The 14,245-nt window shown below is 44.1% G+C and overlaps 1 protein-coding gene across 1 annotated transcript in view; it reads right to left on the bottom strand.

The window, feature by feature from the left end:
* The window catches only part of LOC128747859 (uncharacterized protein C14orf132-like), a 32,532-nt gene continuing 18,287 nt past the window's right edge, over window positions 1-14,245 (bottom strand). The window contains exon 2 of the mRNA XM_053846077.1: window positions 1-2,994. Coding sequence (XP_053702052.1) covers window positions 2,758-2,994 — 237 coding nt within the window. The 3' untranslated portion in view covers window positions 1-2,757. The remainder of the gene's footprint in view (window positions 2,995-14,245) is intronic.

The raw sequence follows: 14,245 nt of genomic DNA, 5'->3' as shown, positions 1-14,245 counted from the left end.
TCTGTACAAAAGAAGACTTGTGTGTGTGATTTATATACTGTCTGGATATTTCTACATACGAAGCAAAACAAAGAAAAGTCCTTCTTGGGGCCCACACTTTATATTGTGTCTGAGCACATGATCATTTTGTACAGATGATGATGTAGATTAGCTATACCGTCAGACATGAACAATGATGTTTTTAAATGATATAGAAATCCATTCATTGTTGTAGATTCACACAAAAATACCATTTGATTGTTCAAAAATAAAAGCTCAAAATACAGTTGCTGCTGCTTTCACCGCACGCTGGAATCATCTGCCCGATAGCATTAACTTTGGTTCTGCTGAAGTAATAATACCCTCTGTACTACCTGAATATAGTCAAGACAAACTTCACAGTGTGGTCTAAAGCAGGATACACAGATGAGTTTTTATTTAAGGAGACGGGATGACGGTGACCTTGGGAGCTCTTTAGCAATAGAATCCCGCTACCCGACTGACAGTAACACAACCACAGTGCAAGGAACGAAAGTAAAAGTCACCGATATCCTGCCCACCGATATCCTGCCTCCTATCGATATCCGGCCTATGACTCCTGCCTTTGCTTCTGTGTCTCTCAGGCAACTCGCTTCCTGACTGGTTACATTCTACTGTCACAGTCCAAGTCAGGAGCAGCTGGTTTTCCCCACACATGTAGATTATTGATCGTAAAACACAGTCTCACTCCCAAGGCGTCGAACGGCGCCAAAGTTGTCTTTTGCGTCCCATAGTGTCAGTAAAGTCAGATCCAGGAGTTCAATTGAAGCACATGTTCCTTCCGCGTTAGCTGAGCGTCACGTAACAGAAAGAGGGAGGACGGCTGTGTTCTTCCTCTGTCTTGGAACGTCACACAGGAGGGTGAACCTTTGACTCAATCAAGCACTGAAGTGTCAACATGCAACCCAGAAGTCTGACTTCAGCATGGGACGCTAAAGTCACTTGAAGATAGTTAGTATTAAGAAGTGAGAATGGGTTGGACAAATTCACTCTGACTCACCTCAGACCACAGGGTTATCTTATCGGATCAGCCTTGGTTAGGAAGGGGCGACATTGGGACAAAAAAAGTGTGTATCCTGCTTTAGTCTCCTTTCCTGTTGAAGTCATTTCAGAAATGTTGTTCATTGTGGCAGTTGGTTGCGTCAACCTGAATCTACGGTGAGAATAGAGAAGCTCATTGTGGCAGAATTGCTTTATGGACTGAAAACAGGAATAATGGTAGTTGGCACCACGTCTGCATCTTCCCGAAAATGTCTAAACTGACCACTATGCACACAGCTACAGCATTGTGTTGGACCGACTACGCACCTCACTAGATCTTCAAGGTAGAAGCTCAACATCGTTCCATAAGAAAATGTCTTGTATCTCAAGTCTCTTCCTCTAAATATCCACTCAAAATTCACATTCAACTGCTACTCTGGGGAACAAAGATGTCCATTTCTTGAGGTGAGGATTCATCTGTTAAAAGTTATAATGTCACAACTGGAGCTATAAGCCAATCCAGCTCCCTACAAAAAGCTGTTCTCAGCTCCTGTAGAGTGACCTGAACTCAAACTTCTGAGCTGCTTATGTCCGATGCCCCTCAGGACAGCTGGGATAGCAGCTGATGATCACCATGATGGATCTGGGGGTCAATATCCAGGGCATAATAATGGGGTGTCTTGATGACCTCTGCCCTTTACTGAGCAGTGTCATACACAACAACCCATCCAGAGCCTTCAGCACTTACGGGAGGATCGAGTTCTTTGCCCTCTATCGCGAACTCTGTCGTGATAATTGCTATTTTTTCCTCCATCATGTTCCAGCTCTACCTCTGTTACAGACCAGGGTGAGTTGGGGTCAAGAGAAAGTGCTCTTTACAACGCTCATTTGTCATCCTCTTACATCTTACAGCTTGAATTGGTTGCTGGTTCCCTTGCCTGAGGTGCAGACTGAAGTGCATTCACCATGGCTTCTTCGGAGCTCTATACACACATGACATGGTGCCGTCCCTTACAGACAATAGCGTGGCTATTAGAGGCTAAAAAAAAAGCAGTCGTCCTCACAGCGGATAGGAAATCATCGACATATAAATGATTTAAAAGTTAGGTGTTACACTTCAGCTCCTTAGCGCACGTTCGTTTTGTGCTTCAAAATCATTTACATCATGAAATTCAACACCCAGTTCCACGTCGTGGGCAGCTGTCCTCGTCTTTTTATTTATTTCCTGCCACTATACGTGTCTTAGAACAAGAGTGTGAACACTTCCGCCAATGACTTTAATATCTGTGCCCCCAGGGTTGCTTTCCTAAATGTTTTAATATTCACCATCATTGTTCTGTCGCATAATTAAACAGCAGTGTCCTAAATTTCTCAGCAGCTATCTGGTGCATGAATGAGATGGCCCGGATCAACCCGACTCTGAGGCCTTATTTAATCTTCAGTCTGGATGCTACATTACAAATGAGGGTGTTGCTGGCGAAGAAACACGGAAACAAACTTAAGCCCGGTGGATTAAAGTTCAGGAAATTCTCGGGTGAGCGCTCAGGTCAGGTCTCCAGTTTTCACTTGCAGCTAGAGCAGCAGATCTCCAGCGGTAGCATCCAAGATTTCTCAGTGCCAAAAACACGTGGCCAAGTCTTCAGCGGAGAAATATTGAAGTGTATATTTCATTGTCTGGTGTCACGGCTGCTGCTCTCGCTCACGGAGGCCAGAGTTTGTCTTTGTCGGCAGTTTGACTCTGGGGTTCAGGTACATCCATCAGAAAGTGCAGGCGTAGACGATTCCCACCACCACAATGTTCCCAATGGTGGCGACGATGGCGATCCACAGCCAGATGGCGTCGCTGGACATGGACTGGGACTCGTCCGGCTGGCCGTGGACGGAGGCCGCCGAGGCTGCGGCGTGCACGCTGGCGGACGAGTTAAAGAGGGAGTGTTCACCGCTGTAGTCGTCGTTGGGCGAGGAGTCCATGAAAGCCCCCGTCATGACCGGGATCTGGGAAGAGAGAGAAAAAAACCGTCACACTCAAGGGTTGGGGGCCAAGTCCGGCCCACCAAGGCATTTTCGTGGCCCAGAAGAGATGCTAGCTTTTAACTAAATCTTGCTGTGCAGTTTGTGGTTGGCAGTTTAAGTATCAACAATTTGGAAACTGAAAATGGAAGGGGATTTATTGAAAACACATTGATGCTTGAGCTCCAAGGAGAGCCGGAGGGGAAAATTTCGGCCCCTTGAGTTCGACACCTGTGCTGGACAGTCATGTTGATATTCATTCAAGATCCTCACGAGCTTAAATTCCCCACTGACAAAGATGATGTTTTCTCTGGCACGTGAGGCGACACATGCTTCTTGTTGGCTTTCAAACTGAAGCTAGGAATCGAAACCGACCGCTTTAATCTTTCATTTAAACATATCCTCCTTCCAACAGTAAATAGACGCCTCAGCTGTCAGACTGTTGACACCCGTACCTTCAGCCTCTCAGCACACATTAAGTCAATCATCTGTGCCTCCTAAACTGTTTTGACAGATCATCTACATCTGCTCTGGTCGTGGAGTGCTTCCAGGACACCACCCACAGTGAACTCCAATTACCTCCCATCCTTTCCAAATCGACTTTAAATGTCTTCCAGCTTTATAAGAAAGTGATCCGCCATCATTTCTCTACATTAGCCACGATCAGCAGCCCTTTTTTCCCTTCAACTTTCATGCATATACATTTTTAACTCCCAAATCTAATGCAATCTAATTCATAAAGTTATATTAGTTATAGTTATATTAGTGTATAATTGTAATGGCATACAAGATAGGATAGTTATAATAATAATAATCACAAAAAGCATTATGTTGCTGGTTTTCTCATGTAATATCTGATCATATTTCACCTTCTAACACACAGGGATGTGCTTTAACCACTGTACTGCCGCTAAGTCACATGACCAGCTGTTCGGGTGAGCCTTACAGCCTTACACATTTGTAGGATGTGGCTATTTTCAACAACACAGTAAAACAATGTGGCTCTTAGTGTCATGTCCGCAATCTCCCATGCTTTTATTTTGGTGACTCTCTGCTGTTCCTGCGTTTCCTTTTCCTGCCCTCTCTCTCAGCTTTTCGGGCGACACAGCTGGCATGCATTTAATCATCAAACCTTCCACGGATATCAACCACTAGACTCCAGCTTGTGTCGCCAGATGGTTTCTTCGCGTTCCTAATGGAAAACTCTCCTAAGACTCTCTTCTCTCATTTAAGCTCCCTCGAATATATTTGTGCGTGCTTGATTTCCCTTTCAGCCCCTGCCTCAGTTCTCGTTCTCGTTCTCCTCGCTTCATTTTCTACTTTCATTTTCCTTCTCCGGTAAATTTCCGCGTGTGAGCTCACCTTTTGTTTCTTCGTTGATATAGTTATATCCTCGTGTGTGTGTGTTTTCATCCACCGAGCCTGTTTATTGGGCCTCGCGAGTCATTTCCGAGTGCGTTTGAGTTCTCCCCGTTTGAAAGGCTTGATTATAATTCGCCTCTCTTTTGTTCCAGGTTTTTCCCCTGCCCTTATGTGTTACTCCCGGTCCGTATTCTGGTTCCGGCGCCTTACGTTCGTCGTTCCTGTTCGTCTGTGTATAACGTCTGTGTATAAGTCTATCATGCTGACACTTGAAACACAGTCCATGGAATGAAGTGTTTGACCTCACTGTCAAACAGAGGACCGATAGAAAGTCATTAATTCCAGTCCTGCTGCCGGTCATTTTGGGACCACTACAGGGTTTGTTTCCGAGGCTGCAGTTTACAAACAGCCAAAACAGAGCAAAGAAAAAAAAGTCAGTCAACTCGATCAAGTAAAATGCAGCAAAGCTCGGAGCACCATTCCCTGACAGCGCCGTCACGACAGATGTGTGGCTCCCGCTCGTGCATTAGCAACTCTGAGTGCTTCATTTCTGCTAAGAAATGAGGGTTAACTGCATCACGGCATCATTAGCAAATGGATTCCCACACAGGCGATGCTGCAGCAGCCAGCGCAGCGTGTAGGTGTTCTTCTGCTCACATGTCGAAAGTCGAGCTTGATTAACACGACATTAATATTTCAGAGGTGGCAAGTGGATATGATTTATCGGTTGGGACAATGGGAGCGACGGCAGGACTATTCTGGGTCGTGTGGTGGGGGGCGATTCCGGTTCTCATGATTGGGACGTGCGTATGCCACTGTACAACAAGGTCTGCCGGAGAAAAACAACTCTAAAAATACCTCAGAGGGAGCACAGGAATAGTCTCCTCATTTGTTCACCTTCTCTGTCTCTCTCTCTCGCTCTCTCTTCACTCTGCCATCGTGTACACAGACTAATGCACAGGGACGTTCGCACCCTCACACACACACTCCGGGTCTTCCCTCGCACAAGAGGGGGAACACTGTTTAGAAAGCATTCTCCTGCTCCGTGCTCATTGGCCCCTCGTGGTAAATACTGACATGGCACATCCTGTGGAGCGACTGCTGTTCACATGAGCATGATGGAGGCAGACAAGCGTGGATGAAGTCCAGAAACCTGTGTGCGCCAGCCCTCCCCCGACTCACTGTAACGGCTGATTCCTGCGACGGCATCATCCGACACAGAACTCAGGAAAGATGCCCCGCAGCTACCATGAGAGCAGATGGCAGCCAAATGATATATAAATAGAAGGGTTTCCAAGGACCTGTTGTTGGAGGGGAATGTCTTGGTCGCCACCTCATCTTCATCTTCCCTGCCGTCCTCAGGATAGACATTTTTTTCTCATTTATTTCTGTCTTTTTCCCCCGATGCTTTCACCACTATAAAATTCTTTCTTGAATGAACAATATTTTTCTCTGTTTTTTTGCAGATATTTTTAGAGTCCATTTCACCGCATCTCTTTATCAGAAGGACTCAGTGAGAGGCGGCCTCAAGGAGAGCCCCGCTCATGGCATATTTCTGAAGATTTCCAAGTACTTTGAAGGCGAGGTGGAAAAACAAACCTCATGTGAGGTTGCTGTCAGAGACAATTAAACAGCGGAGAGAGTGTCGTGCTGCAGATTTAGCGAGTACACGCTGGTGAGGTGAAGAAAATAAAGGGCAACACAGTGTGAAGTCTAGACACATTTTAGTGTCACACACTGAGTGAGGATCGAACAGGCTCTACACAACAACAGGAAAACCACCATAAATCTTCATCAACTATCTCATTTATACTATTTATAAGAAGTATTTTTCATAAACAATATGTGTCAGCACCTTCTAAATGTCACAGTGAAAATTACTTTTATATCAGGATGGAGTAGTTTGTTGTGGAAATGTAGAGAAGCTGGGATGTGTTAGCCAATCAGAGACCAGATTTTACGGTGACACTTGCAGAGTGGGAATATTCAGTAACCGGTGGTAGTGGTCAACGGATTCACGACTGAGCTATGCTCAGCGCTACTGCTGTCGCCTGTTTAGGCAAAATGTTGAGGCCTTGGAGGTGTTCCCATCTACTGGAGCCTTTACTTCAGTGGAAAAGTGGGCCAAAATATTTTGTTTTCATTCATAAAAAGATACACATGCTCATCCTTCCTTGTTAAATCTAAGTATTTAGTTTAGAAATAGTTTATTGAACTTGCTCCTGCGAGGGAAGCTTGCCGACCGACTCAGTTTCTATCCGTCCAGAGAGAATTTTCATCTTTTATAAGTGGTGTAATAAAAACAAAAATGGCCATTCATGCTGGCCCTCGATGCTACTGGCTTATCATTCAGAGGCAATAAAGCAAAACACAAAAATCTGAGTGGAAAAATGATCCGCAAACAGACCGATAAAAATGACACCAGAGGACGAAAGAGGAAAAAGCAATTACTCTCCAAAAAAAACCTGACAACAGAACTTGTTTTGTAAACCGTGCTTTCTCCTTCTCAGGCCGTGCGAAGAGATTTAGAATGAAAAAAAAAACAATTATCCTCGGTTTAAAGCAGCCTCAAGTTTAATGAATTCACCCACAAGTTGGACTGTAACCAAAGCTCTCATCTTCGTCGGCGTCATGTTTTATTTATAAGCAAGTCATTGTCCACAAGAGTGAGCCGGTTGCATAAATGGGAAGTGTACCGGATAAAATCGGATACAAGAAGTGTGTTCAAAAATAATCCAGTAGTAAGTCAGAATCTAAATATTTTATAGCTCATGTTTAGTTTTTTTTTTGTCTCAAAGATATTTGAAAAGCTCCTTCATGTCCCAAGGTGATGTGTGGGAATGATAGCAGAGCACTGATCTGTGAGAGGAGAAGACGCAAAATGGAGACAAAGCTTTTGTGCACTTAAGAGGGAGAGGTCATCTTGGAGCCATTATCAGCATGGATGTTCACTGCCATGTGGAGTTCTTCCAGGAATCCATTTATATATAAAGCATATATATATCTCTGTGGAAAGTCAAGTGGATACAAGAGACATGACATCGGGAGCACCAGCAAAGTGCTGGAACAACAGCCCCAGCAGAAAGTGAGTACAGATGAATGGGCATATAGAATGAAGCAGGATGAAAATAGAGTATTATTTTACTTGTATCTAATAAATCCCTTTATCGTATGTGCATCATTCATGAGGTTATACAGCCGGATTCCATTCTCTCTCCACCACAGTGATGCATCCAGTGACCCAGCGGCACCCCACGACCCCCAAAAACAGCCTGATCTACTTAACCCCCTTCACTTCGGGTAAGAACTAAATCCAATTCTGGGGTGGCCACTCCACCCCGGGGTGGTCAAGCTAGCAGCTGTATGCAGCAAGTCAAGGTGGTTGGAGAGCGATAACCCTTCTGTACTAGTAACATCCCAGTTTTATGCCTGCATGGCTTATACCCTAAGACGGACTGATATCCCCTGTTTTTCAGGGCAACACATTCCCACGTAACATATTGATGATCGCCAAGTTGACCGTTGAATGGGTCCTACCTGCTGCGAGACGATGGTGTCACATCAGGCAGCTACAATACACTTTTTTTTCGGAATGAATGATTTTGAATGAGCCAGAGAAAATTGAAATGAAAGATTTGATGGTACTTTCTACCACATGCGTAACATTTATACAAGTAACATCCGACTTACGACCTGCTCAACTTACGTCCACCTGTACTTACAACCACAGGCAGCAGATGCTTTTTTTTTTTTTTTCAATCAGTGTCTGGCACCGCAGCACGTAGCAGCCTGGCATCGCGTACGACAGTTATGGCAGCACAGTATCCCAGCATCTCACTCTCACACAGCCATCTACCACTACAGTAGTACCCGTAACCCTTGCGTCGGCTATTTTGAATGGTTGGTTGGAACCGATCCCGGTCGTAATTTGGATGTTACTTTTATCTGCGTAATACAATGTTTGCCATCGGGACGTTTGCGAAGTCTCCACGGTTTGGGAAACAATTGTGATTGGCTGGCATGGACAGGGTATCCCTTACCCCTTCATGGATACACATTTTCATCTGCTCAGGAGTTCATTGAGATTTGTGCGCGATCTCAAATAAAAGGAACAAACATCGTATCTGCCGGATGTGACATCATCATCCCACGGTAGCTAGGAAACTTTTACTACACGGACACATTTGGTACCTACAGCATTAGGCTTTCAAATGTGTCACGTTTCCGCTCCTGCAGCACAAAGTAGGTGGCGGCTAAACCATGGAGTGCCACTTCTTCAGGTGTGTGATTCACAGTGCTGCAGCGACCCAAACCCAAGCTCATGGTCACAAGATCGTCAGCCCAACACTGGACGCAAAAGGAGTGAGAATGTGTTGCACAAGGGCAGACTCCAACCTTCTGCAGCCCTGGCTCACTGGGAAGAAGCATCACAACATGAATAAATAATCACCCAGAGTTCATGTACATGGAGACAGTAGGTGGGAACAATGAGGGGAAAAAGACAGCTCCGCCATCTGGCTCTTCATGTGACCCCCAAAAACCCATTTTGCTTACCAGATATAAAAACATTTTGAAGCAAAAAGGAGCCAAGGCTAGTCTGAAAAAAAAAAACCAAACAGCCAGAGGATGAATTAAAGGACAAATGCTATTAAAACTAAAGGTTAGTTCCGGTCGCTTCTTAATGGAATGTTTACAAAGGCAGGACAATACATCATAAAATATTCCTACAACTTTCTCGCTCCGAGCAGAAACAAGTGACATCATAAACATCTTTCACAGTTTTCAACAGGAAGATCAATTTTTACATTCTCTCTCCCGCTGTCGTCCCAACTCTCCGATGGGTTGATCAGAGTAATTGAGGAAAAGAACTGGCCGTAATTGCCTCCAGAGGGACTTTAACACCAGCAATAGCTGCGCTCAGTGGAGTGGCTTTAGAGGGAAAACCAAAATGCGCTCCTTAGAGCAGAACCAGGTCACCTTGGACAAACATCGATGAAACAAAACAAGTGTGTTGGATCAAGTAAACCCCCGTAGTGAGATGAATGAGCCGTGTGTGCTGCACTGCGTGAGCTGTCCATGAGAACATGGAGCAGCTTAGTGCCGAACTCACTGGACTTGTGTGTCTATCTCACATTGCATTGTGGGGCTTTGACTTCCTGCAGGAAAAGCTAGACAAAGGCATAACTCTTTTATGAGTTAATCCTCGGCTACAATGATCTCTAGCGCCATCTTTCCCTCACTTGAGGACAAGAAGGTCAGCATTTTGTCCAAGACCAAAAAACAAAAGAAATGCCTAAGACCATGCCAGTGTGCAGTCCACCTTTATACTATTCAAAGGCTCTACACCTGGTGATTGACGTTGGTATAGTTGTTTTAAAGTGCGATGAATTTGTCAGAGTTGGTAAAAGTGAAGCGAAGTCCTCTTCCGGGACGTTATCCGTCTTGTTAGGAGGAAGTGTTCAACTGCTCTGCCGCTGATGGAGCGAGCAGGCTGTCATGTGAGGATCACTCGGACTACGCTCCTTCCATTGAGCCAGAAGATTTATGAAAAATGCCGGCGGCCGACTGAGGCGGGGAGGAGAATCAATGAGAGCAGATCGGTAAATCACCCCAGCAGGATTCAGGCTTGATACCCTCAACAGTTGTGTGTGCGGGCGGACAAGCTCCTTAACACCTCAATATATCTCCCCCTGGATTTATGGCCAGACAAGGCCTATATTCTACGATCTGGTGGGGCGCAGAGCAGATCTTTTGTTTTCACTAAGTGTGTGACTCACCACTTCCTGTTTCCTTCCCTTTTGATCCCTCTGATTTTTTTTTTTCAGTCGCTGGAAACCACTTTGGTTGCCTGGGTATGGGGCCGGTTCTAAAGTGAGTGGATAGTCAATATTCGATTGGAGAGGTGGAGTTCTACTGTGGAAGTATATTAAAAGAAAAAAAGACCCCATCACCTCTGGGTCCGTCAGATCTTCTCTTCCATTTCTCTTTGTCATGTTTTTGAATTTTCTCCGCCTATGATTGGCTAACATGCCGGACTTCAGATGCGACTGAAATGTGTCGCTAGAAACATGAAGAAGCTGCAACTTGTCGCCCCAAACCTCACTCCCGTATCGTACAGCGATACATTTCCTCACATAATCCAGATTTTTTTTTTTACATAAAAAGTAAATAAGTTGTTCCTGACTCAAAGATCACGTTTGGTGTGAGGCTTCACAAAACTTTGCCCTCATTTTCAGTGGCCACCAGGTTGCTTCTCTCAGCTCTATGACCTTGAACAGCTATTTCACTGAAACCTTTATCTCCTTTTATCATTACTGTTCACAAACACTAACTGTTGCAGTGCATTATGACCTTATTAGTATGGAGTAACTGCTTTTTGCCGTATATAATAATCTATATATACAGATGTATATATAGATATATATATACACAAATCGGAATTCGAACAAAAAATTCTAGATTTTTTTGCTTCGGATTTCGAACGAAAATTCAGAACTCGAACACCCCCGAAATAAGCCAGAAAAAACGTAACATGCGCGGACCGATCAGCTGACCCACGACATGCTTTGTTATTGTGTATAACGCAGCCTCTGTATGCAGACGTGTCCCGTTAGCTCCATGTATTGACTGTTTTTCCTTCATATTGAGGTGTAAAACCTTTCCTGTCTCCGCACTGGACCGTGGTAGAGTGTCACAGGGGAGGTGCTCGCTCTCCACACCTCCACTCCAGGGTTTGATGTCCTGTTGTGGGCTGGAGCTGGGACAGGGATGAGGCGAGTCTGGGACAGAGCGTGACTTGGTTTATGACTTTGTCACAGCCAAACTGCACAGAAGCGCACATTCAGAGCTGGACACGCACCGGGCACCTCTTCACTTCTGGAGAGACGTCACTCACTCGGCAACCCCTCCCACATGCAGCGGCCACACACATAGAGGAACAGCGCACCTGCAGCAGACACTCTACATTCACTCCTACAAAAGACTATTTTAAGGCTTGGAACGCATTATTTCTTTTTCCATTCATTGTAATGGGAAAAATCGATTCAGATTTTGAACAAATTGCTTCTCGAATGGCTGTCTGGAGGGGATTGTGGTTGAGAACCGAGGTACCACTGTGTGTATATATATATATATATATATATATATATATATATATATATATATATATATATATATATATATATATATATACATATTGAGCAGATCCAGGATGCAGCAACGTGACGGACCTCTATAGGTGTGTCTATCACACACAACAGCCTCGCCTTTGTTTATTCTTGCTGTCTAGGACTGGCCTTGCACATTTCAGACAGCTGAGTAAAATGGCCAAGAATAAGTGCACCTTGATAGAAGGTACATAGGTTGATGCCTGGTGGAGGCTTTTTCAGTCTGGAAGAAAGTGAGTCATGTTCTTCGCTGCTGCTCTTTGTGCACAGATAATCAGTGCACTCTTTATACTGCGGGTCTGACCTCAGCCACTGAAGCCGTGAGACACTTCCTGAAGGTGTTAAGGTTAGATTCTGTTCTCCACTGCTTTTCTTGGTAGTACTTAGAATTGAGACGTGAGAAAAGGAAGGTAACCATGTCGACATCTGGCTCTGTTTGTTGCATCTATTTATGCTCCTAATTTGCAGATGCAGGAGACTCGGAACATGAGCCGGAACTAAATGAATCAATGATGAAAGATTAAAACCGAAGACAAAAAAAAAGGGAGAGATTTCTTCTCCCTGCCAGATTAGAGCAACAGACGCGGGCTGTCACACGCAGAACAATTTTCACTGATGAGAGGAAACCGGAGCGTCTCAGGCGTGCGCCGCTGAGGAGCTCACGACCGTCGGCTTGTGTCTGACACCGACTTCTGTGGCTCCCTGAGCTGCAAAGACTTCATCCACAGAAGAATATGGAGGAAAAACAAATGTTGTCCCTAAACACCGGAGGATGGGGGAGAAAGTTAAAAGTCTTCTGGCAGACCGTCGGATGAAGCCTTCTTTATTATTTAGGTGCTTATCGTCCTGAACAGCACCAGTCGGATTTCACTCGCCGGAATTCTTCATTGTTTATTTATTGTTATTGACAAAACACAAATGCACTTTGGAAGTAAATCATTTAATCAGAGGCTCACATCTCACACGCTGCCTTTCTGACTGGATTATAAATTATAATCTCCAGGAAGGACTCGCTGCTCTCGTCACATCGACGGGACACACTTAACACTGAATTGAGCATGAGGTTTGGGTTTGAGGCTGAACCATGGATTTGCCAAGGTTGCACAGGCAAACTGAACTAACCATTGGAGACAGCGTCTGGATTGGAGACTACTGTAGGACAACAGACAAGCTCAAAATAGTCGCAGACATGAAGCCAGCCCAATCCAGTTTAGATGTTCAGTAAAAGACTCATGACTTCAGTAGCCAGTGCTTGTGATGCCAGAAAGCTGAATGACTCTAGCATATATATATATATATATATATATATATATATATATATATATATATATATATATATATATATATATACATACATATATTTGTTTGTTTTTATTGAATAAAAAAAATATATTCATTCATACATCCTCTTTTTGAGGAGGTAAAAAAATGATGATGATAGTAAGCTGAATGAATCCAACAAGTTTTGATGAAGAATGAAGTCCTGATGTTTATATATATATTTATTTATGTATTTTTTTGGTCTTCTGTCCTTCCTAAACATATTTACATCATGTTTCTTCGTGGTTCTCATTTCCACTTGCTGCGATTGGACATTAGGAGGGCGGGACTAAGAATTGGAATTGGAAAGGCTCTGATGAAAGAGTCCTAAAACTTCTGAAGCGTGTAGTGGTACAACTGAAGTCCCACTTGAATGTGGACAGCTAAACTCTTAAATTCCACTTAAACTCTCATTTAAGATGGCGGTTTTGCCCTCTTTTTCATGACCTCACAGCTGCCACTGTGGCCCACACATACACACTGTCTGCACCTACCTTTGAAACATGGAATAACTACGCCATTCTCTCCAGAAAAAAAAAGTTTGGATGAAAGGAAAGCAAATTTAGCAAATTTCTCCTCCTGGCCTTCACCGTCATTCAACACTAGAAGCGACACATTATTTTGCACCTCTCCCCTCCACTGCGAGCCCAAAAACGAAACGTCCTGTTTGCTTCTTCAACGTGACGATTTCCACCTGACGTTCAGATGGTTTACACTATTTACATAAAAAGGCATCTTTGCCAAAGCCAGAGGTCATGAATGATTCATGCCGGCATCATTTTTAAATATGTATAGGCTGGATTATGCGCAGCATGTGTTTTATGCTACAGTTTACACCAAAGTACACAGTGTACAGTAGCCGCGTATATCTGACGGTGCAGTACTCCTCACCCCTGCAGCCTCCATGAGAGCAGCCTCATCTATTTTACATGGCGAACAATCTCAATTAAAACACACCCAGTGGAGTCTCATGCCACCTCGTGTGGCGCTGCAGGGTCGAGGGTGGGGGGGGGCTTCCTGCTACATAGTGCAGGATGATATAGAGAGTGGAGTCTCTGATTCATATGCAGCTACGTTTGTACGAGACGTACGAACGTGCTTTTTTCTCATACGAATGTGGTAATTACCTCGTACGAACATGTTTTTTTTCTTGTACGAAAATGATAGTTATCTCGTACGAACATATTTTTTTCTCGTACGAACATGATAATTATATCATAGGAATGTTTTTTTTCTCGTACGAACGTGATAATTATCTCGTAGGAACATGTTTTTCTCTCGTACGAACATCATAATTATCTCATAGAACGTGTTTTTTTTCTCGTACGAATGTGATAATTATCTCATAGAACGTGGTTTTTTCTTGTACGAACGTGATAATTATATCA

The sequence above is a fragment of the Synchiropus splendidus genome, chromosome 16 (assembly GCF_027744825.2).
Source record: "Synchiropus splendidus isolate RoL2022-P1 chromosome 16, RoL_Sspl_1.0, whole genome shotgun sequence".
NCBI lineage: Eukaryota > Metazoa > Chordata > Actinopteri > Syngnathiformes > Callionymidae > Synchiropus > Synchiropus splendidus.
Note: the sequence above shows the minus strand (reverse complement) of the source record. Positions and strands in the feature narration are given on the sequence as shown.